At 40.2% G+C, this 26,197-nt stretch overlaps 1 protein-coding gene across 1 annotated transcript in view; it reads left to right on the forward strand.

The window, feature by feature from the left end:
* Positions 1–26,197, forward strand: part of dnm1a (dynamin 1a) — a 313,554-nt gene that overhangs the window by 138,787 nt on the left and 148,570 nt on the right. The window contains exon 6 of the mRNA XM_067249828.1: positions 23,017–23,177. Coding sequence (XP_067105929.1) covers positions 23,017–23,177 — 161 coding nt within the window. The remainder of the gene's footprint in view (positions 1–23,016; positions 23,178–26,197) is intronic.

The following is a 26,197-nucleotide window of genomic DNA, read 5'->3' on the forward strand; positions in this document are numbered from 1 at the left end:
TTTCATGTTACAGTCAACTTTTCCTCAGATTTGTGTACTAAACATTCTCAAGAGTCTTCATATGAACTTGTGATTGAATCAAAGTATCAGTTTTTGACCGGCGGATGTGTAAAGCATTATTTTAGCGTTAGCGATAAATTCGATTTGCTTTATATCAATCATCTTTTGAGATATGAAGTTGCCTTTGCACATGGTAACATGTTGTAGTGTCGTCCACCGATATACCAAGTTTAGTGTTGATATCTCAAAGATTTGCTGAGATTTGACCCAAGTTCCTGTTTGGTTACTTTTTTGCTGATTTTGATTGGTTGTGCCGGACAAACGGTTTAGAAAATCAAAACGCCATGGGATAACTTTTGTGAGGCTTGGTCTGAAGATCATCTATGGTCATTTTGAAGAAGATATGACAATAATTGTAGGAGGAGTAGGCTTTCAAAGGTTTTTGATACAACCGGAAATAGCGGAAAATCTATACAACCGGAAATTGACGTCATAGGGTGCGTTGAACTCGTCTTCATCCAGGGAATCCAATGGTACCTCATTTTTGTAAATCAGTCATACGGTTCAAAAGTTGCGTGTGTAAACACAAGTCCAACTTTGACCCATTGGTGGCGCTAGAGTGGTCTGATGGGATACATGAAACTTGGTGTAGGTATAGAAGGAACTGTCCTTAATGAGTGTGCCAAATTTAACAAAAAGTTATCCAAGGGTTCTAGGGGCTGCCATTGACTCCCATGGAACTAGAATAATAATAATAATAATAATAATAATAATAATAAAACTAACAATAACAATAGGTTTCCTCCTTACGGAGGAATCCTAAATATAACTGCAAGCAGCAATGGCGGATTCCTCCAAACATTGCAAACCACTGAAAAATGTATATTTTTTACAAATAGTCACTGTAAAATTCCATGCCGCAGACTTACCAATGGGATACCAAATATGAAATGCAATACCATCAAGATCCACAAGGGCTTTTATTTAAAGCCAAGGAGTGAAGGGAGGGGGCTTGGTTGAGCCTACCCATTCCAGAAAGCCTTGTATCTTTGTGTATCAGGGCGTGGCCTGTAGCGTCACTTATGGGTGATATTGGGCCATTTGTGGTGTGGTAGTTACTCTTGGCCTATACTATAAATGTTTCAGGATTTTGAGAACTTTTACCATTGCATACAAAATCGGAAATGCAATACCATCAAGATCCACATGGGCCTTTGCTAAAGACCAAGCAATGAGTGGGGGCTTGGTCAGCCCACAATTGCCTGAAATGTTGTGTATGCGTCTCGTCAAGCTTGCGCGTGTGTCAAGGGAAAGGCTGAGTGTGTGAGAATGTGTAGCGCGCGCGCTGAGGAGCAGAGGGAGACGTTTCATTGGAAATTTCCTTAACAATTAGCCAAGCATGCATTTTTCAAATATTCACCAAAATTCAACTTTTCATCTTACAGTCAACTTTTTCTGAGATTTGTGTACTAAACATTCTCAAGAGTTTTCATGAACTAAAGGCAAACAAATCAACAGTTATTGGCCAAAAAACATTTTTGGTTCCTGCGGCCACGCCGATCACATGACACGATCACATGACACCAAATTGATTGGACATCCTCAGAAGACGGTTCCGAGTCATCTTACCAAGTTTGGTGTTGATATTTCAAAGATTTGCTGAGATTTGATCCAACTTCCTGTTTGGTTGCTTTGTTGACGATTTTGATTGGCTGTACCGGACAAACGGTTTTGAAATTCAAAAATATGTTAAAGAATTCAGTGAGGGTTGCTCTGACGATGATACCTGCCAATTCTGGGGAAGATTGGACAAGAATTGTAGGAGAAGTAGCAAAAAAACGTGTTTCCTAAATCTTTATTGTACAAAAACATCCAATATGGCGGCCGTTATAGGTTATTGAGGCTTTTTTGTTCCTCATGAGAAATAAGGCATATCTAATGAATTTCAGAATTTTGGGACAAATGGGATGCGAATGGCATCACTTTGTAAATGGAAAATTGGGGCTTGGCCGTAGCGCCACCTATGGATAATGGTGCGTCATTTGTGGTGTGGTAGTTACTCCTGGCCTATACTATCAATGTTTCAGGATTTTGAGAACTTTTTCTAAAATGCATTACCATCAAGATCCACAAGGGCCTTCACTTCAAGCCAAGGAATGAGTGGGGGCTTGGTCAGCCCACAATTGCCTGAAATGTTGTGTATGCGTCTCGCCAAGCCCGCGCGTGTGTCAAGGGAAAGGCTGAGTGTGTGAGAATGTGGAGCACGCGCGCGCTGAAGAGCAGGGGAGACATTTCATTGAAAATTTCGTTAGCAATTAGCCAAGCATGCATGTTTCAAATATTCACATAAAATCGACTTTTCATGTTACAGTCAACTTTTCCTCAGATTTGTGTACTAAACATTCTCAAGAGTCTTCATATGAACTTGTGATTGAATCAAAGTATCAGTTTTTGACCGGCGGATGTGTAAAGCATTATTTTAGCGTTAGCGATAAATTCGATTTGCTTTATATCAATCATCTTTTGAGATATGAAGTTGCCTTTGCACATGGTAACATGTTGTAGTGTCGTCCACCGATATACCAAGTTTAGTGTTGATATCTCAAAGATTTGCTGAGATTTGACCCAAGTTCCTGTTTGGTTACTTTTTTGCTGATTTTGATTGGTTGTGCCGGACAAACGGTTTAGAAAATCAAAACGCCATGGGATAACTTTTGTGAGGCTTGGTCTGAAGATCATCTATGGTCATTTTGAAGAAGATATGACAATAATTGTAGGAGGAGTAGGCTTTCAAAGGTTTTTGATACAACCGGAAATAGCGGAAAATCTATACAACCGGAAATTGACGTCATAGGGTGCGTTGAACTCGTCTTCATCCAGGGAATCCAATGGTACCTCATTTTTGTAAATCAGTCATACGGTTCAAAAGTTGCGTGTGTAAACACAAGTCCAACTTTGACCCATTGGTGGCGCTAGAGTGGTCTGATGGGATACATGAAACTTGGTGTAGGTATAGAAGGAACTGTCCTTAATGAGTGTGCCAAATTTAACAAAAAGTTATCCAAGGGTTCTAGGGGCTGCCATTGACTCCCATGGAACTAGAATAATAATAATAATAATAATAATAATAAAACTAACAATAACAATAGGTTTCCTCCTTACGGAGGAATCCTAATAATAAAACTAACAATAACAATAGGTTTCCTCCTTACGGAGGAATCCTAATAAATATAACTGCAAGCAGCAATGGCGGATTCCTCCAAACATTGCAAACCACTGAAAAATTTATATTCTTCACAAATTGTCACTGTAAAAATCCATGCTGCAGACTTACCAATGGGATACCAAATCTGAAATGCAATACCATCAAGATCCACAAGGGCTTTTATTTCAAGCCAAGGAGTGAAGGGAGGGGGCTTGGTGAGCCTACCCATTCCAGAAAGCCTTGTATCTTTGTGTACCAGGGCGTGGCCTGTAGCGTCACTTATGGGTGATATTGGGCCATTTGTGGTGTGGTAGTTACTCTTGGCCTATACTATCAATGTTTCAGGATTTTGAGAACTTTTTACCATTGCATACAAAATCGGAAATGCAATACCATCAAGATCCACATGGTCCTTTGCTAAAGACCAAGCAATGAGTGGGGCTTGGTCAGCCCACAATTGCCTGAAATGTTGTGTATGCGTCTCGCCAAGCTTGTGCGTGTGTCAAGGGAAAGGCTGAGTGTGTGAGAATGTGGAGCGCGCGTGCTGAGGAGCAGGGGAGACATTTCATTGGAAATTTCCTTAACAATTAGCCAAGCATGCATTTTTCAAATATTCACCTAAATTCAACTTTTCATCTTACAGTCAACTTTTTCTGAGATTTGTGTACTAAACATTCTCAAAAGTCTTCATGAACTTGTGATTGAATCAGAGTTTTTTGACTGGCGGATGTGTAAAGCATTATTTTAGCGTTAGAAATAAATTTGATTTCCTTCATTTCAATCATTTTTGAAGATATTAATTTGCCTTCCTACATGGGAACATGACGTAGTGTCTTTCACGTGACACACCAAGTTTGGTGTTGATATTTCAAAGATTTGCTGAGATTTGATCCAACTTCCTGTTTGGTTGCTTTGTTGACGATTTTGATTGGCTGTACCGGACAAACGGTTTTGAAATTCAAAAATCTGTTAAAGAATTCAGTGAGGGTTGCTCTGACGATGATACCTGCCAATTCTGGGGAAGATTGGACAAGAATTGTAGGAGAAGTAGCAAAAAAACGTGTTTCCTAAATCTTTATTGTACAAAAACATCCAATATGGCGGCCGTTATAGGTTATTGAGGCTTTTTTGTTCCTCATGAGAAATAAGGCATATCTAATGAATTTCAGAATTTTGGGACAAATGGGATGCGAATGGCATCACTTTGTAAATGGAAAATTGGGGCTTGGCCGTAGCGCCACCTATGGATAATGGTGCGTCATTTGTGGTGTGGTAGTTACTCCTGGCCTATACTATCAATGTTTCAGGATTTTGAGAACTTTTTCTAAAATGCATTACCATCAAGATCCACAAGGGCCTTCACTTCAAGCCAAGGAATGAGTGGGGGCTTGGTCAGCCCACAATTGCCTGAAATGTTGTGTATGCGTCTCGCCAAGCCCGCGCGTGTGTCAAGGGAAAGGCTGAGTGTGTGAGAATGTGGAGCACGCGCGCGCTGAAGAGCAGGGGAGACATTTCATTGAAAATTTCGTTAGCAATTAGCCAAGCATGCATGTTTCAAATATTCACATAAAATCGACTTTTCATGTTACAGTCAACTTTTCCTCAGATTTGTGTACTAAACATTCTCAAGAGTCTTCATATGAACTTGTGATTGAATCAAAGTATCAGTTTTTGACCGGCGGATGTGTAAAGCATTATTTTAGCGTTAGCGATAAATTCGATTTGCTTTATATCAATCATCTTTTGAGATATGAAGTTGCCTTTGCACATGGTAACATGTTGTAGTGTCGTCCACCGATATACCAAGTTTAGTGTTGATATCTCAAAGATTTGCTGAGATTTGACCCAAGTTCCTGTTTGGTTACTTTTTTGCTGATTTTGATTGGTTGTGCCGGACAAACGGTTTAGAAAATCAAAACGCCATGGGATAACTTTTGTGAGGCTTGGTCTGAAGATCATCTATGGTCATTTTGAAGAAGATATGACAATAATTGTAGGAGGAGTAGGCTTTCAAAGGTTTTTGATACAACCGGAAATAGCGGAAAATCTATACAACCGGAAATTGACGTCATAGGGTGCGTTGAACTCGTCTTCATCCAGGGAATCCAATGGTACCTCATTTTTGTAAATCAGTCATACGGTTCAAAAGTTGCGTGTGTAAACACAAGTCCAACTTTGACCCATTGGTGGCGCTAGAGTGGTCTGATGGGATACATGAAACTTGGTGTAGGTATAGAAGGAACTGTCCTTAATGAGTGTGCCAAATTTAACAAAAAGTTATCCAAGGGTTCTAGGGGCTGCCATTGACTCCCATGGAACTAGAATAATAATAATAATAATAATAATAAAACTAACAATAACAATAGGTTTCCTCCTTACGGAGGAATCCTAAATATAGCTGCAAGCAGCAATGGCGGATTCCTCCAAAACATTGCGAACCATTGAAAAATGTATATTCTTCACAAATTGTCACTGTATAGAAACATCCATGCTGTAGACTTACCAATGGGATACCAAATCTGAAATGCAATACCATCAAGATCCACAAGGGCTTTTATTTCAAGCCAAGGAGTGAAGGGAGGGGGCTTGGTGAGCCTACCCATTCCAGAAAGCCTTGTATCTTTGTGTATCAGGGCGTGGCCTGTAGCGTCACTTATGGGTGATATTGGGCCATTTGTGGTGTGGTAGTTACTCTTGGCCTATACTATCAATGTTTCAGGATTTTGAGAACTTTTTACCATTGCACACAAAATCGGAAATGCAATACCATCAAGATCCACATGGGCCTTTGCTAAAGACCAAGCAATGAGTGGGGGCTTGGTCAGCCCACAATTGCCTGAAATGTTGAGTATGCGTCTCGCCAAGCTTGCGCGTGTGTCAAGGGAAAGGCTGAGTGTGTGAGAATGTGGAGCGTGGGCGCTGAGGAGCAGGGGAGACATTTCATTGGAAATTTCCTTAACAATTAGCCAAGCATGCATTTTTCAAATATTCACCAAAATTTAACTTTCCATCTTACAGTCAACTTTTTCTGAGATTTGTGTACTAAACATTCTCAAGAGTTTTCATGAACTAAAGGCAAACAAATCAACAGTTATTGGCCAAAACACATTTTTGGTTCCTGCGGCCACGCCGATCACATGACACGATCACATGACACCAAATTGATTGGACATCCTCAGAAGAGGGTTCCGAGTCATCCTACCAAGTTTGGTGTTGATATTTCAAAGATTTGCTGAGATTTGATCCAACTTCCTGTTTGGTTGCTTTGTTGACGATTTTGATTGGCTGTACCGGACAAACGGTTTTGAAATTCAAAAATCTGTTGAATAATTCAGTGAGTGTTGCTCTGACGATGATACCTACCAATTCTGGGGAAGATTGGACAAAAATTGTCGGAGAAGTAGCGAAAAAACGTGTTTCCTAAATCTTTATTGTACAAAAAAATCCAATATGGCGGCCGTTATAGGTTATTGAGGCTTTTTTGTTCCTCATGAGAAATAAGGCATATCTAATGAATTTCAGAATTTTGCGACAAATGGGATGCGAATGGCATCACTTTGTAAATGAACAATTGGGGCTTGGCCGTAGCGCCACCTATGGATAATGGTGCGTCATTTGTGGTGTGGTAGTTACTCCTGGCCTATACTATCAATGTTTCAGGATTTTGAGAACTTTTTCTAAAATGCATTACCATCAAGATCCACAAGGGCCTTCACTTCAAGCCAAGGAATGAGTGGGGGCTTGGTCAGCCCACAATTGCCTGAAATGTTGTGTATGCGTCTCGCCAAGCCCGCGCGTGTGTCAAGGGAAAGGCTGAGTGTGTGAGAATGTGGAGCACGCGCGCGCTGAAGAGCAGGGGAGACATTTCATTGAAAATTTCGTTAGCAATTAGCCAAGCATGCATGTTTCAAATATTCACCACAAATCGACTTTTCATGTTACAGTCAACTTTTCCTCAGATTTGTGTACTAAACATTCTCAAGAGTCTTCATATGAACTTGTGATTGAATCAAAGTATCAGTTTTTGACCGGTGGATGTGTAAAGCATTATTTTAGCGTTAGCGATAAATTCGATTTGCTTTATATCAACCATTTTTGGAAATATGAAATAGCCTTTGCACATGGTAACATGTTGTAGTGTCTTCCTTGTGACATACCAAGTTACGTGTTGATATCTCAAAGATTTGCTGAGATTTGACCCAACTTCCTGTTTGGTTGCTTTTTTGCTGATTTTGATTGGCTGTGCCGGACAAACGGTTTAGAAAATCAAAACGCCATGGGATAACTTTTGTGAGGCTTGGTCTGAAGATCATCTCTGGTCATTTTGAAGAAGATATGACAAAAATTGTAGGAGGAGTAGGCTTTCAAAGGTTTTTGATACAACCGGAAATAGCGGAAAATCTATATAACCGGAAATTGACGTCATAGGGTGCGTTGAACTCGTCTTGATCCAGGGAATCCAATGGTACCTCATTTTTGAAAATCGGTCATACGGTTCAAAAGTTGCATGTGTAAACACAAGTCCAACTTTGACCCATTGGTGGCGCTAGAGTGGTCTGATGGGATACATGAAACTTGGTGTAGGTATAGAAGGAACTGTCCTTAATGAGTGTGCCAAATTTAACAAAAAGTTATCCAAGGGTTCTAAGGGCTGCCATTGACTCCCATGGAACTAGAATAATAATAATAAATATAACTGCAAGCAGCAATGGCGGATTCCTCCAAACATTGCAAACCACTGAAAAATGTATATTCTTTACAAATTGTCACTGTAAAATTCCATGCTGCAGACTTACCAATGGGATACCAAATCTGAAATGCAATACCATCAAGATCCACAAGGGCTTTTATTTCAAGCCAAGGAGTGAAGGGAGGGGGCTTGGTGAGCCTACCCATTCCAGAAAGCCTTGTATCTTTGTGTATCAGGGCGTGGCCTGTAGCGTCACTTATGGGTGATATTGGGCCATTTGTGGTGTGGTAGTTACTCTTGGCCTATACTATCAATGTTTCAGGATTTTGAGAACTTTTTACCATTGTATACAAAATCGGAAATATAATACCATCAAGATCCACATGGGCCTTTGCTAAAGACCAAGCAATGAGTGGGGGCTTGGTCAGCCCACAATTGCCTGAAATGTTGTGTATGCGTCTCGCCAAGCCCGCGCGTGTGTCAAGGGAAAGGCTGAGTGTGTGAGAATGTGGAGCGCGCGCGCTGAGGGTCAGGGGAGACATTACATTGGAAATGTCGTTAGCAATTAGCCAAGCATGCATGTTTCAAATATTCACCAAAAATCTATTTTTCATCTCACAGTCAACCTTTTCTCAGATTTGTGTACTAAACATTCTCAAGAGTCTTCATATGAACTTGTGATTGAATCAGAGTATCAGTTTTTTACCGGCGGATGTGTAAAGTATTATTTTAGCGTGAGCGATAAATTCGATTTGCTTTATATCAATAATTTTTTGAGATATGAAGTTGCCTTTGCACATGGTAAAATGTTGTAGTGTCGTCCACCGATATACCAAGTTTAGTGTTGATATCTCAAAGATTTGCTGAGATTTGACCCAAGTTCCTGTTTGGTTACTTTTTTGCTGATTTTGATTGGCTGTGCCGGACAAACGGTTTAGAAAATCAAAACGCCATGGGATAACTTTTGTGAGGCTTGGTCTGAAGATCATCTCTGGTCATTTTGAAGAAGATATGACAAAAATTGTAGGAGGAGTAGGCTTTCAAAGGTTTTTGATACAACCGGAAATAGCGGAAAATCTATATAACCGGAAATTGACGTCATAGGGTGCGTTGAACTCGTCTTGATCCAGGGAATCCAATGGTACCTCATTTTTGAAAATCAGTCATACGGTTCAAAAGTTGCGTGTGTAAACACAAGTCCAACTTTGACCCATTGGTGGCGCTAGAGTGGTCTGATGGGATACATGAAACTTGGTGTAGGTATAGAAGGAACTGTCCTTAATGAGTGTGCCAAATTTACCAAAAAGTTATCCAAGGGTTCTAGGGGCTGCCATTGACTCCCATGGAACTAGAATAATAATAATAATAATAATAAAACTAACAATAACAATAGGTTTCCTCCTTACGGAGGAATCCTAAATATAACTGCAAGCAGCAATGGCGGATTCCTCCAAACATTGCAAACCACTGAAAAATGTATATTCTTTACAAATTGTCACTGTAAAATTCCATGCTGCAGACTAACCAATGGGATACCAAATCTGAAATGCAATACCATCAAGATCCACAAGGGCTTTTATTTCAAGCCAAGGACTGAAGGGAGGGGGCTTGGTGAGCCTGCCCATTCCAGAAAGCCTTGTATCTTTGTGTATCAGGGCGTGGCCTGTAGCGTCACTTATGGGTGATATTGGGCCATTTGTGGTGTGGTAGTTACTCTTGGCCTATACTATCAATGTTTCAGGATTTTCAGAACTTTTTACCATTGCATACAAAATCGGAAATGCAATACCATCAAGATCCACATGGGCCTTTGCTAAAGACCAAGCAATGAGTGGGGGCTTGGTCTGCCCACAATTGCCTGAAATGTTGTGTATGCGTCTCGCCAAGCTTGCGCGTGTGTCAAGGGAAAGGCTGAGTGTGTGAGAATGTGGAGCGCGCGCGCTGAGGAGCAGGGGAGACATTTCATTGGAAATTTCCTTAACAATTAGCCAAGCATGCATTTTTCAAATATTCACCAAAAATCAACTTTTCATCTTACAGTCAACTTTTTCTGAGATTTGTGTACTAAACATTCTCAAAAGTCTTCATGAACTTGTGATTGAATCAGAGTTTTTTGACTGGCGGATGTGTAAAGCATTATTTTAGCGTTAGAAATAAATTTGATTTCCTTCATTTCAATCATTTTTGAAGATATTAATTTGCCTTCCTACATGGGAACATGACGTAGTGTCTTTCACGTGACACACCAAGTTTGGTGTTGATATTTCAAAGATTTGCTGAGATTTGATCCAACTTCCTGTTTGGTTGCTTTGTTGACGATTTTGATTGGCTGTACCGGACAAACGGTTTTGAAATTCAAAAATCTGTTAAAGAATTCAGTGAGGGTTGCTCTGACGATGATACCTGCCAATTCTGGGGAAGATTGGACAAGAATTGTAGGAGAAGTAGCAAAAAAACGTGTTTCCTAAATCTTTATTGTACAAAAACATCCAATATGGCGGCCGTTATAGGTTATTGAGGCTTTTTTGTTCCTCATGAGAAATAAGGCATATCTAATGAATTTCAGAATTTTGGGACAAATGGGATGCGAATGGCATCACTTTGTAAATGGAAAATTGGGGCTTGGCCGTAGCGCCACCTATGGATAATGGTGCGTCATTTGTGGTGTGGTAGTTACTCCTGGCCTATACTATCAATGTTTCAGGATTTTGAGAACTTTTTCTAAAATGCATTACCATCAAGATCCACAAGGGCCTTCACTTCAAGCCAAGGAATGAGTGGGGGCTTGGTCAGCCCACAATTGCCTGAAATGTTGTGTATGCGTCTCGCCAAGCCCGCGCGTGTGTCAAGGGAAAGGCTGAGTGTGTGAGAATGTGGAGCACGCGCGCGCTGAAGAGCAGGGGAGACATTTCATTGAAAATTTCGTTAGCAATTAGCCAAGCATGCATGTTTCAAATATTCACATAAAATCGACTTTTCATGTTACAGTCAACTTTTCCTCAGATTTGTGTACTAAACATTCTCAAGAGTCTTCATATGAACTTGTGATTGAATCAAAGTATCAGTTTTTGACCGGCGGATGTGTAAAGCATTATTTTAGCGTTAGCGATAAATTCGATTTGCTTTATATCAATCATCTTTTGAGATATGAAGTTGCCTTTGCACATGGTAACATGTTGTAGTGTCGTCCACCGATATACCAAGTTTAGTGTTGATATCTCAAAGATTTGCTGAGATTTGACCCAAGTTCCTGTTTGGTTACTTTTTTGCTGATTTTGATTGGTTGTGCCGGACAAACGGTTTAGAAAATCAAAACGCCATGGGATAACTTTTGTGAGGCTTGGTCTGAAGATCATCTATGGTCATTTTGAAGAAGATATGACAATAATTGTAGGAGGAGTAGGCTTTCAAAGGTTTTTGATACAACCGGAAATAGCGGAAAATCTATACAACCGGAAATTGACGTCATAGGGTGCGTTGAACTCGTCTTCATCCAGGGAATCCAATGGTACCTCATTTTTGTAAATCAGTCATACGGTTCAAAAGTTGCGTGTGTAAACACAAGTCCAACTTTGACCCATTGGTGGCGCTAGAGTGGTCTGATGGGATACATGAAACTTGGTGTAGGTATAGAAGGAACTGTCCTTAATGAGTGTGCCAAATTTAACAAAAAGTTATCCAAGGGTTCTAGGGGCTGCCATTGACTCCCATGGAACTAGAATAATAATAATAATAATAATAATAATAATAATAAAACTAACAATAACAATAGGTTTCCTCCTTACGGAGGAATCCTAAATATAACTGCAAGCAGCAATGGCGGATTCCTCCAAACATTGCAAACCACTGAAAAATTTATATTCTTCACAAATTGTCACTGTAAAAATCCATGCTGCAGACTTACCAATGGGATACCAAATCTGAAATGCAATACCATCAAGATCCACAAGGGCTTTTATTTCAATCCAAGGAGTGAAGGGAGGGGGCTTGGTGAGCCTACCCATTCCAGAAAGCCTTGTATCTTTGTGTACCAGGGCGTGGCCTGTAGCGTCACTTATGGGTGATATTGGGCCATTTGTGGTGTGGTAGTTACTCTTGGCCTATACTATCAATGTTTCAGGATTTTGAGAACTTTTTACCATTGCATACAAAATCGGAAATGCAATACCATCAAGATCCACATGGTCCTTTGCTAAAGACCAAGCAATGAGTGGGGCTTGGTCAGCCCACAATTGCCTGAAATGTTGTGTATGCGTCTCGCCAAGCTTGCGCGTGTGTCAAGGGAAAGGCTGAGTGTGTGAGAATGTGGAGCGCGCGTGCTGAGGAGCAGGGGAGACATTTCATTGGAAATTTCCTTAACAATTAGCCAAGCATGCATTTTTCAAATATTCACCTAAATTCAACTTTTCATCTTACAGTCAACTTTTTCTGAGATTTGTGTACTAAACATTCTCAAAAGTCTTCATGAACTTGTGATTGAATCAGAGTTTTTTGACTGGCGGATGTGTAAAGCATTATTTTAGCGTTAGAAATAAATTTGATTTCCTTCATTTCAATCATTTTTGAAGATATTAATTTGCCTTCCTACATGGGAACATGACGTAGTGTCTTTCACGTGACACACCAAGTTTGGTGTTGATATTTCAAAGATTTGCTGAGATTTGATCCAACTTCCTGTTTGGTTGCTTTGTTGACGATTTTGATTGGCTGTACCGGACAAACGGTTTTGAAATTCAAAAATCTGTTAAAGAATTCAGTGAGGGTTGCTCTGACGATGATACCTGCCAATTCTGGGGAAGATTGGACAAGAATTGTAGGAGAAGTAGCAAAAAAACGTGTTTCCTAAATCTTTATTGTACAAAAACATCCAATATGGCGGCCGTTATAGGTTATTGAGGCTTTTTTGTTCCTCATGAGAAATAAGGCATATCTAATGAATTTCAGAATTTTGGGACAAATGGGATGCGAATGGCATCACTTTGTAAATGGAAAATTGGGGCTTGGCCGTAGCGCCACCTATGGATAATGGTGCGTCATTTGTGGTGTGGTAGTTACTCCTGGCCTATACTATCAATGTTTCAGGATTTTGAGAACTTTTTCTAAAATGCATTACCATCAAGATCCACAAGGGCCTTCACTTCAAGCCAAGGAATGAGTGGGGGCTTGGTCAGCCCACAATTGCCTGAAATGTTGTGTATGCGTCTCGCCAAGCCCGCGCGTGTGTCAAGGGAAAGGCTGAGTGTGTGAGAATGTGGAGCACGCGCGCGCTGAAGAGCAGGGGAGACATTTCATTGAAAATTTCGTTAGCAATTAGCCAAGCATGCATGTTTCAAATATTCACATAAAATCGACTTTTCATGTTACAGTCAACTTTTCCTCAGATTTGTGTACTAAACATTCTCAAGAGTCTTCATATGAACTTGTGATTGAATCAAAGTATCAGTTTTTGACCGGCGGATGTGTAAAGCATTATTTTAGCGTTAGCGATAAATTCGATTTGCTTTATATCAATCATCTTTTGAGATATGAAGTTGCCTTTGCACATGGTAACATGTTGTAGTGTCGTCCACCGATATACCAAGTTTAGTGTTGATATCTCAAAGATTTGCTGAGATTTGACCCAAGTTCCTGTTTGGTTACTTTTTTGCTGATTTTGATTGGTTGTGCCGGACAAACGGTTTAGAAAATCAAAACGCCATGGGATAACTTTTGTGAGGCTTGGTCTGAAGATCATCTATGGTCATTTTGAAGAAGATATGACAATAATTGTAGGAGGAGTAGGCTTTCAAAGGTTTTTGATACAACCGGAAATAGCGGAAAATCTATACAACCGGAAATTGACGTCATAGGGTGCGTTGAACTCGTCTTCATCCAGGGAATCCAATGGTACCTCATTTTTGAAAATCAGTCATACGGTTCAAAAGTTGCGTGTGTAAACACAAGTCCAACTTTGACCCATTGGTGGCGCTAGAGTGGTCTGATGGGATACATGAAACTTGGTGTAGGTATAGAAGGAACTGTCCTTAATGAGTGTGCCAAATTTAACAAAAAGTTATCCAAGGGTTCTAGGGGCTGCCATTGACTCCCATGGAACTAGAATAATAATAATAATAATAATAAAACTAACAATAACAATAGGTTTCCTCCTTACGGAGGAATCCTAATAAAACTAACAATAACAATAGGTTTCCTCCTTACGGAGGAATCCTAAATATAACTGCAAGCAGCAATGGCGGATTCCTCCAAACATTGCAAACCACTGAAAAATGTATATTCTTTACAAATTGTCACTGTAAAATTCCATGCTGCAGACTTACCAATGGGATACCAAATCTGAAATGCAATACCATCAAGATCCACAAGGGCTTTTATTTCAAGCCAAGGAGTGAAGGGAGGGGGCTTGGTGAGCCGACCCATTCCAGAAAGCCTTGTATCTTTGTGTATCAGGGCGTGGCCTGTAGCGTCACTTATGGGTGATATTGGGCCATTTGTGGTGTGGTAGTTACTCTTGGCCTATACTATCAATGTTTCAGGATTTTGAGAACTTTTTACCATTGCATACAAAATCGGAAATGCAATACCACCAAGATCCACATGGGCCTTTGCTAAAGACCAAGCAATGAGTGGGGGCTTGGTCAGCCCACAATTGCCTGAAATGTTGTGTATGCGTCTCGCCAAGCTTGCGCGTGTGTCAAGGGAAAGGCTGAGTGTGTGAGAATGTGGAGCGCGCGCGCTGAGGGTCAGGGGAGACATTTAGTTGGAAATTTCCTTAATAATTAGCCAAGCATGCATTTTTCAAATATTCACCAAAAATCAGCTTTTCATCTTAGAGTCAACTTTTTCTGAGATTTGAGTACTAAACATTCGCAAGAGTCTTCATGAACTTGTGATTGAATTAGAGTTTTTTGACTGGCGGAAGTGTAAAGCATTATTTTAGCGTTAGATAGAAATAAATTAGATTTCCTTTATTTCAATCATTTTTTAAGATATTAATTTGCCTTCTCACATGGGAACATGATGTAGTGTCTTTCACGTGACACACCAAGTTTGGTGGTGATATTTCAAAGATTTGCTGAGATTTGATCCAACTGCCTGTTTGGTTGCTTTGTTGACGATTTTGATTGGCTGTACCGGACAAACGGTTATGAAATTCAAAAATCTGTTGAAGATTTCAGTGAGGGTTGCTCTGACGATGATACCTGCCAATTCTGGGGAAGATTGGACAAAAATTGTAGGAGAAGTAGCAAAAAAACGTGTTTCCTAAATCTTTATTGTACAAAAAAATCCAATATGGCGGCCGTTATAGGTTATTGAGGCTTTTTTGTTCCTCATGAGAAATAAGGCATATATAATGAATTTCAGAATTTTGGGACAAATGGGATGTGAATGGCATCACTTTGTAAATGGAAAATTGGGGCTTGGCCGTAGCGCCACCTATGGATAATGGTGCGTCATTTGTGGTGTGGTAGTTACTCCTGGCCTATACTATCAATGTTTCAGGATTTTGAGAACTTTTTCTAAAATGCATTACCATCAAGATCCACAAGGGCCTTCACTTCAAGCCAAGGAATGAGTGGGGGCTTGGTCAGCCCACAATTGCCTGAAATGTTGTGTATGCGTCTCGCCAAGCCCGCGCGTGTGTCAAGGGAAAGGCTGAGTGTGTGAGAATGTGGAGCACGCGCGCGCTGAAGAGCAGGGGAGACATTTCATTGAAAATTTCGTTAGCAATTAGCCAAGCATGCATGTTTCAAATATTCACATAAAATCGACTTTTCATGTTACAGTCAACTTTTCCTCAGATTTGTGTACTAAACATTCTCAAGAGTCTTCATATGAACTTGTGATTGAATCAAAGTATCAGTTTTTGACCGGCGGATGTGTAAAGCATTATTTTAGCGTTAGCGATAAATTCGATTTGCTTTATATCAATCATCTTTTGAGATATGAAGTTGCCTTTGCACATGGTAACATGTTGTAGTGTCGTCCACCGATATACCAAGTTTAGTGTTGATATCTCAAAGATTTGCTGAGATTTGACCCAAGTTCCTGTTTGGTTACTTTTTTGCTGATTTTGATTGGTTGTGCCGGACAAACGGTTTAGAAAATCAAAACGCCATGGGATAACTTTTGTGAGGCTTGGTCTGAAGATCATCTATGGTCATTTTGAAGAAGATATGACAATAATTGTAGGAGGAGTAGGCTTTCAAAGGTTTTTGATACAACCGGAAATAGCGGAAAATCTATACAACCGGAAATTGACGTCATAGGGTGCGTTGAACTCGTCTTCATCCAGGGAATCCAATGGTACCTCATTTTTGTAAATCAGTCATACGGTTCAAAAGTTGCGTGTGTAAACACAAGTCCAACTTTGACCCATTGGTGGCGCTAGAGTGGTCTGATGGGATACATGAAACTTGGTGTAGGTATAGAAGGAACTGTCCTTAATGAGTGTGCCAAATTTAACAAAAAGTTATCCAAGGGTTCTAGGGGCTGCCATTGACTCCCATGGAACTAGAATAATAATAATAATAATAATAATAATAATAATAAAACTAACAATAACAATAGGTTTCCTCCTTACGGAGGAATCCTAATAATAAAACTAACAATAACAATAGGTTTCCTCCTTACGGAGGAATCCTAAATATAACTGCAAGCAGCAATGGCGGATTCCTCCAAACATTGCAAACCACTGAAAAATTTATATTCTTCACAAATTGTCACTGTAAAAATCCATGCTGCAGACTTACCAATGGGATACCAAATCTGAAATGCAATACCATCAAGATCCACAAGGGCTTTTATTTCAAGCCAAGGAGTGAAGGGAGGGGGCTTGGTGAGCCTACCCATTCCAGAAAGCCTTGTATCTTTGTGTACCAGGGCGTGGCCTGTAGCGTCACTTATGGGTGATATTGGGCCATTTGTGGTGTGGTAGTTACTCTTGGCCTATACTATCAATGTTTCAGGATTTTGAGAACTTTTTACCATTGCATACAAAATCGGAAATGCAATACCATCAAGATCCACATGGTCCTTTGCTAAAGACCAAGCAATGAGTGGGGCTTGGTCAGCCCACAATTGCCTGAAATGTTGTGTATGCGTCTCGCCAAGCTTGTGCGTGTGTCAAGGGAAAGGCTGAGTGTGTGAGAATGTGGAGCGCGCGTGCTGAGGAGCAGGGGAGACATTTCATTGGAAATTTCCTTAACAATTAGCCAAGCATGCATTTTTCAAATATTCACCTAAATTCAACTTTTCATCTTACAGTCAACTTTTTCTGAGATTTGTGTACTAAACATTCTCAAAAGTCTTCATGAACTTGTGATTGAATCAGAGTTTTTTGACTGGCGGATGTGTAAAGCATTATTTTTGCGTTAGAAATAAATTTGATTTCCTTCATTTCAATCATTTTTGAAGATATTAATTTGCCTTCCTACATGGGAACATGACGTAGTGTCTTTCACGTGACACACCAAGTTTGGTGTTGATATTTCAAAGATTTGCTGAGATTTGATCCAACTTCCTGTTTGGTTGCTTTGTTGACGATTTTGATTGGCTGTACCGGACAAACGGTTTTGAAATTCAAAAATCTGTTAAAGAATTCAGTGAGGGTTGCTCTGACGATGATACCTGCCAATTCTGGGGAAGATTGGACAAGAATTGTAGGAGAAGTAGCAAAAAAACGTGTTTCCTAAATCTTTATTGTACAAAAAAATCCAATATGGCGGCCGTTATAGGTTATTGAGGCTTTTTTGTTCCTCATGAGAAATAAGGCATATATAATGAATTTCAGAATTTTGGGACAAATGGGATGTGAATGGCATCACTTTGTAAATGGAAAATTGGGGCTTGGCCGTAGCGCCACCTATGGATAATGGTGCGTCATTTGTGGTGTGGTAGTTACTCCTGGCCTATACTATCAATGTTTCAGGATTTTGAGAACTTTTTCTAAAATGCATTACCATCAAGATCCACAAGGGCCTTCACTTCAAGCCAAGGAATGAGTGGGGGCTTGGTCAGCCCACAATTGCCTGAAATGTTGTGTATGCGTCTCGCCAAGCCCGCGCGTGTGTCAAGGGAAAGGCTGAGTGTGTGAGAATGTGGAGCACGCGCGCGCTGAAGAGCAGGGGAGACATTTCATTGAAAATTTCGTTAGCAATTAGCCAAGCATGCATGTTTCAAATATTCACATAAAATCGACTTTTCATGTTACAGTCAACTTTTCCTCAGATTTGTGTACTAAACATTCTCAAGAGTCTTCATATGAACTTGTGATTGAATCAAAGTATCAGTTTTTGACCGGCGGATGTGTAAAGCATTATTTTAGCGTTAGCGATAAATTCGATTTGCTTTATATCAATCATCTTTTGAGATATGAAGTTGCCTTTGCACATGGTAACATGTTGTAGTGTCGTCCACCGATATACCAAGTTTAGTGTTGATATCTCAAAGATTTGCTGAGATTTGACCCAAGTTCCTGTTTGGTTACTTTTTTGCTGATTTTGATTGGTTGTGCCGGACAAACGGTTTAGAAAATCAAAACGGCATGGGATAACTTTTGTGAGGCTTGGTCTGAAGATCATCTATGGTCATTTTGAAGAAGATATGACAATAATTGTAGGAGGAGTAGGCTTTCAAAGGTTTTTGATACAACCGGAAATAGCGGAAAATCTATACAACCGGAAATTGACGTCATAGGGTGCGTTGAACTCGTCTTCATCCAGGGAATCCAATGGTACCTCATTTTTGTAAATCAGTCATACGGTTCAAAAGTTGCGTGTGTAAACACAAGTCCAACTTTGACCCATTGGTGGCGCTAGAGTGGTCTGATGGGATACATGAAACTTGGTGTAGGTATAGAAGGAACTGTCCTTAATGAGTGTGCCAAATTTAACAAAAAGTTATCCAAGGGTTCTAGGGGCTGCCATTGACTCCCATGGAACTAGAATAATAATAATAATAATAATAATAATAAAACTAACAATAACAATAGGTTTCCTCCTTACGGAGGAATCCTAATAATAATAATAAAACTAACAATAACAATAGGTTTCCTCCTAACGGAGGAATCCTAATAATAATAAAACTAACAATAACAATAGGTTTCCTCCTTACGGAGGAATCCTAATAATACTAACAATAACAATAGGTGCCTCGCAGCTTCGCTGCTTGGCCCCTAATAATAATAATAATAATACTAACAATAACAATAGGTGCCTCGCAGCTTCGCTGCTTGGCCCCTAATAATAATAATAATAATACTAACAATAACAATAGGTGCCTCGCAGCTTCGCCCTTAATAAAACTAACAATAACAATAGGTTTCCTCCTTACGGAGGAATCCTAACTAGAGAGGGTACAATTTCTGGGGAAATTGTAGGGTGTGCTTGCTTGCGTCGGTTGCACAGGGGTCCGTTTTTGAATGACATTTTTACAACTGATTTCTGTATATTTTATATGAAAATGCATACTTATTATTTATAAAGATTAAATCGATTTAAAAGCATTTTTTTTTTTGCTGCTCATTTACAACTGAAAATACGAGTGAAGTGTAGAATGAAATAGATGTATTCTCATTTCCCCTGCAAGAGGCAGCCTCATCGTTGAATCAAAACAAATACATTTGGCAGACCGGTGTAAAAATTGTCCTAATCTCTATGACTTAAACGTCATTTTAAGTTTTTCCCTTCTCGTGATATTTTCAGGCATGTAGCCTACTCATTGCATTCATTCATTAATAAAGAACCCCCTTTGAAGATTATTCTACAACGTTACCCGGCAGTAGAAGATGGAATCGCGATTCAAACAGTACCATCTGCTAACTGAAAATATGCCCCCCAAAACGTAAATAAGCTTGACATTTATTTAGTGGAAAATCGCTCATTCATAAAAAGCTCACTGGTAGCGATCATTGTCAGTAACAACGCAAAATGCGATATAGCCCTGTGTGGAGAAGCTGCCCCGGTAAATTCTACTACTACAGTACAGTACTAGACTACTGCTGTGTTCGTCTTGGTAGCGATTGCGTTGGTTGAATTGGATTTAACGTTCCGTTGTACGGTTTAGGCTGAAATTAATTATTTTCATGAACAGATTGACAATGTTTAGGCTGTGGCAATGAAGTTCAGGTTAGTAGTTAGATAGACTTTTGATTTAAGTAAGGGGAGTGCCGAACATGTTCTGTCGCCGTTTGACTTCCTAAACAGCTGTGTACTGTAGATGTTTTTGTAGTGTCTCGCGTAAGCTACAGCTTTGCAGTGAGCTACACTGGTTTGAAACCACAGGTAATGGTAATTTCACCAACAAATCGTTTACTAATGTCAGAATAAATCCTACAACGAAAATGTATATGTGAGGAATGTTTATTTTAACGATTGAAAACATACATCATAGACCACTGTAGTATTTGTTGCCCGGGCAACACAGGCTAATGTCATGATGCTAATACTTCAGTGAAATAGTAGACTACTGTTTCCGAAAGTAGATGTACTTCCTTAATAATATCAGCTTATATTGTATATTACACATCACAATTGTGTGTCATATCACAAAGTAAAATGAGTAAATAATCACCCTGGCCTCTTTTCTTGTGGCGTTTCTGCAGCTGCCTTGCAGTAAAGCTATAGTTAGCCTAGCTATACCCCAAATTAACAGATGCGAAACAAATGTTCTGCTACAGGTAGTCACGCGTTTTCGTGATGTTAGTGACGTTAGTGACGTAAGTAACGTCAGTGACTGTGGCTAGCAAGTTAGCCACCGTTACACTTTTCGCCGCAAAAACGTAATTTGAAATTAAACCATCCAACGGAACGTAAATAAAAATACAACCAACGCAATCGCTACCAATACGAAACTTTTGACACCGCCGTTGTCTATGTAGTTCAAATATTGACTGAGGCTTAGGGGGGCAAAAATAAATAAGAATAATAAATATATATGTGAGAGAACAAAGGTTGTGCCCTTGCCGAAGGCGTGAGCACACCCAATAAGAAAAGGTAGAAAAACTTAAGTGGCTTCGCGGCTTGGCCACCAAATATAGCTGCAAGCAGCAATGAGGTGGCCAAGCAGTCAAATGACCCAGAAAACATTTTCAAAGCAGTTCAGAAGGTGAAATTACACAAAAACATTTTGGACATTTTCAGAATATGGGTCTGAGTATACATATACCAAGTTTGGTGTCAATGCATCATTGCAAAATTGCTGAAACATGACCACACTTCCATTTTTTTCCGGTAACGGGAAGTTTCTAAAATAATATCCATCTGATAACTTTTGTGAGGCTCAGGTTGGAGATCATCTTGGTCAAATTTGGTGAACATTGGAAAAAATGTGTTGGCTTCAAAATGTTTTACACATTTTTAAAATGTTTTTCACAAGAAACAGGAATTACTTCATTAAGGCAAACACATCAACAGCTATTAGCCTAAATTCATTTCTGCTTCCTGCAGTTTCCTCCAGTAATCATGAGACACAATGTTTTTGTTCTTCAGAATGACTACAGACCTGTCGCCTTGGTAATTAAGTCTTTTGAGCACCTAGTGCTGGCACACCTCAAATCCATCACAGACCCTCTCCTGGACCCCCTGCAGATTGCCTACAGCGCTAACAGGTCTGTAGATGATGCAATAAACATGGCCCTCCACTTCATCCTCCAGCACCTGGACTCTCCGGGTTCATATTCCAGGATCCTCTTTGTGGACTTCAGCTCTGCTTTCAACACCATCACCGGATCTCTTCAGGGCTGCGTCCTTTCCCCTCTGCTCTTCTTCCTGCACACCAACAGCTGCACCTCCAGTCAGCAGTCCATCAAACTCCTGAAGTTTGCAGATGACACCAGCCTCATTGGGCTCATCTCTGGTGGGGATGAGTCTGACAATAGGTGGGAAGCTGACAACCTGGTGATCTGGTGCAGCCAGAACAACTTGGAGTGCAATGCTCTTTAGACAGTGGAGATGATTGTTGACTTCAGTAATAATCCAGCCCCACTTAGCCCTATCACCCGGTGTGACTCCCAAGTCAACACTGTGGAGTCCTTCCACTTCCTGGGCGGCAGCTTAAGAAGTTCAACCTGCCAAAGACAATGATGGCGCACTTCTACACAGTATGGAGTCCATCATCACCTCCTCCATCACCATCTGGTACGTTGCTGCCACTGCCAAGAGCAGACTTCAGTGTATCATCCGCGCTGCTGAGAAGGTGCAATCTGCCATCCCTTGAGGACCTGCACCCCTTTAGGACTTTGAGGCGAGCGAGGAAGATTGTGGCCGACCCCTCCCACTCTGGACACACACTGTTCCAGCCACTCCACTCCGGCAGGAGGCTGCGGTCCATCAGGACCAAAATCTCACGCCACAAGAACAATTTATTTCCATCTGCAGCTGGCCTCATCAACAAGAACCAGGACACCCAATTGACACAAACTAACTTATAAAATACTGAGCTGGGGCTGTTTATTTAACTATCATTTCCAAAACAATTGTACAAGTTAGCAATATCAAATGTCCATATTGTTCAAATATGTGGAAAAAGACAAAAGCTTTCATGGGGTGTACTTACATTTTCACGTTACTAAAGGTCAAACACACAACTTACCTTACTGTATCTGAAAAAAATTATGGGATATTTATTATTGATAAAGATTGCACAGATTAATTTATACAACTCATTTCTGGCTTCTTGTTTACAGGTGAGGCATTTTGCTGCCTAAATAGCTAGCTGAGACTGACCAAAAATACTGGGTGTTTTATATTGGAAAATCGCTCTTGATTGTCCAATGTTTCTTTCAGCCTGTCCAAGACGGCAAATGGGATTTTAATTCACACATTAAAAACAGGTAGGACTTTTTGGTCAAGGTAGAAGTGATACTAATCTGGAAAATAATCTATTCCTCCTACCTACTTTTTTAGGTCCAGCTCCACACATGAATCTCTGCTTAGCAGTGGTTTAATGTGTCCGTAACATAAAACTGCAAATGGGCCTGTTTGTGCAATTTCATTCCACCGTTATTTAAGCATGAACTACAGTTTAACCACACACAAGCATTTTATGTTCTGAAGTAAACCTTGAAAAACTGTTAAATCCTGTCATAAGTAAAAACAATACGACTGGTTTTGGTTCCCCCCAGGTTATATTGGTGTGGTGAACAGGAGCCAAAAGGACATTGATGGGAAGAAAGACATCAACGCTGCCATGGCTGCTGAAAGGAAGTTCTTCCTGTCCCACCCAGGGTACAGACACCTTGCAGACCGCATGGGTACACCCTACCTCCAAAAGATTCTCAACCAGGTATGTGTTTATGAATGTTAATGTATGTGTATGTTTACCTTCTATACGGTACATCAGTAGCTACACACATCAAAGTGTATTGTCAACTTCCTCTACCATTCTAGTTCTTTTAACCCTTGTGTTATCTTCGGGTCATTATGACCCATCAGCCGTGTGACCCACCGTCGTATTGCGACAAATTTACCTCATACAAAAACAAAGTGAAGCATTTTCTTTTAACCGTTGGGCTGTCGCAGACCCCCCACATTGCAAAGGTTAAAAAAATTATTTTTATTTGTTTTTGTATTGGGTAAAACTGGGTAAACACAACGATGGTTCGTTATGAACCTTTGGGTCATGTGACCCGAAGGCAGCACAAGGGTTAAGCATTCTCGAACATCTGTGTCATAAAAACTATGCAGACAAGGATGGGTCTTTTATTGTGAGGATGGTCCTTGCCCCTTGTCCTTATTCTTTCGGAGCCCCAGTGGTGGGGCTATTTTGAACATTTCAAACGGAAATAGCGAATTTAAGGCTATTTCCCTCCTATTTACTGTTAAAGTGCTGCCAGGTGAGTGTTCAGCCTTTTTCTTTCCTGCATTCCAAGGCTGTGATTTTCTTTCCTATCAGCAGATGTCGCAAGGGCTCCCGTATGCGAGTCTTCTGTTACTCAGACAAAGTTTAATAAATAGTGTATAAATATAACTAATATGTATAGTTTATACATATACAGTACCTTATTTTTCAGAAATAAAGCCGTGGTTTATACCCCGATTTAACTTTTTTTGTGGTGGTGAGGCTTATATTTCAGTGCGGCTTATTTTTATAACAAAACAACAGTAAAAACTATTTTTTTGTGAATGATATTTAACCTGTTAAGGAGTAGCATCGCACCTATGTGATCATTCAAATGCAGGTCTCACAGCGTAATGTCGCACATATGCGATTTAGAACATTCTAACTGAATATTTTCTGATGGACAAAAACTATGCCACAAATGCTTTAATATGGCTTCAAAATGTACTAATGAGAAGGCTAACAAGTAACACTAGCATGGTAGTAGCATTCCTACGAGTATTATGCTAGCTAACTTAGCCCGGAAGCTAACTAAAGCTAGCTTGCTACTGTTACGGAAAAATAACTTGCGCTTTGGGGACCGTCGGAAATATTGTGTACTCTAAAGGTTATATTAGTTAATTCCCGGGGAATAGAAAACATACGCATTTACTCACTTTTGTTTTCAAAGTGTGTTACACAACGGCATGCTGTAAGATCTGTAAGATCATTGCTCGGTATCATTGTTCCCGTATGAAGTGCGGCACATATTCCAGTGCGGTTTATACTCAGATTTACAGACACAAAGGTCCCAATAATATAATTATATGCAGGGTTTCCCCCAGGGGGGGGGGGGGGGGGGGGGATTGAAGGACTCGAATTCGAACGATCACATATGTGCGACGCTAGTGCTTGTAAGGAAAAACAGAGATTGAAGAATTTTTATGTTTGCTTTAAATAGCCTGAGTAACTCTTTGTAGACTGCTTTAGAAATAATGTTGATTTCATATGTTATCAAATCTCTGGATGTAAGACATGGACTGCATGTTAAGACTGGATGCATGTTATTCATGCAGAGAAAATATAGAGAGAACACTGAAATGGTAATGTTTTTTTCTTCCCCCTAATGTGCTAAACAAACCGAACCGAAACCCATAAACCGCAATACTGACCGAACCGTGGGCTTGTTGAATTGTTGCACCCCTTCTGTAGACTCATGACCCCTAACGGCGCTATAAGTAGGGAAGAGATCATAACATATGATGAACACAGGTACAAATAACTTATTGACGTAAAGTTAATTTGAAATTAAATGGTTAATTCATTTGATAAGATGGTTTGGTTTAATTGAAAAGAATAGTTTAACTTAAAGACAGAAAATAGGAGTTTGGGTCTAGTCTTGAAATCTAAATCAAACAGATCTTGTGCCGTCAATATTCAACATATCACATTCCAAGGGGGAAGAGTGTAAGACTATAGTTTTGTTTTATCAGGGTTGATCAATGTAAGATGTCAGTCTCTGTTGTGCTCATCTGAACAAGGTCTTGTCAAAAGATTAATATTCAAAGTTCTTTCACGTTTAAATCTGGATTGTGAGACTAAGTCTGCATGATTTCAGTCGGCATTCGCAATGATAATTGGAGTTTCTTAGTTAACAATCCTGATAACGCTTGCAGTCATCTATCCCTTCAGTTGTATGGGAACTCAGGTTAAAGATCCTGTAAAGTGAATTCTATGTGTTGCTTCTAAGTACATTATATATGTGTGAAATGAGTTCCTGAAAGCATGTGCAAAGCGCTAAAACTTTGTCACACTGACATGTGGAGTTGGACCGAAGAACAGTTTCTCTTTCGTTTTCAGATCAGGTTTTAATGGGCGGAGCCCAAAAATGCCCTATATACGTCATTTCGCCCCATCTACGTCAGATCACTGAATGGCTCCTCCTGCTGTACTGTTATTGTAGCTTACATCAGCTAGCTAGCTAGCTTCAGGATGTCTCCCACCACCCGCAACTGCCTCTTCCCTGGATGCAAGAACTCCAGCTGCGCTGCAACGCCATTTAAGTTCCCTTTTGATAATGAAAGGAAAAATAGGTGGATATATGTTGTGAAGAGCCACGCTCATGGAAAGCTTCGGATAAACTCCAACAGCCGTTGGACAGTTTTAACATGGACCAGACACAGACGGGGTTCACCAACACACAGCTTCTCTTGCAACGCGGAGCCTTACCGGGCATCGCCCCCGCGGCCGTTCATCCTCCGGTCGCACCTGGACCATCCACCGCCGCCAGCAGTTCATCACTCAGTTCTGTGTGCTTGTTATAATTATACTAGATAACTTTTCCAGAGGTATCTCTGCTATAATTAGTGCAAACCGCTAACTTGATATTAGGATACTCGGTGTAGAATGATGGTATTTTGGTGAAATGGTAGCTAATGTGCTAGAAGTAGTTGGAGAGCTCACTGTCTGCTGTCTCTACTGTAAAT

The sequence above is a fragment of the Osmerus mordax genome, chromosome 14, assembly GCF_038355195.1.
Source record: "Osmerus mordax isolate fOsmMor3 chromosome 14, fOsmMor3.pri, whole genome shotgun sequence".
Classification (NCBI taxonomy): Eukaryota; Metazoa; Chordata; class Actinopteri; order Osmeriformes; family Osmeridae; genus Osmerus; species Osmerus mordax.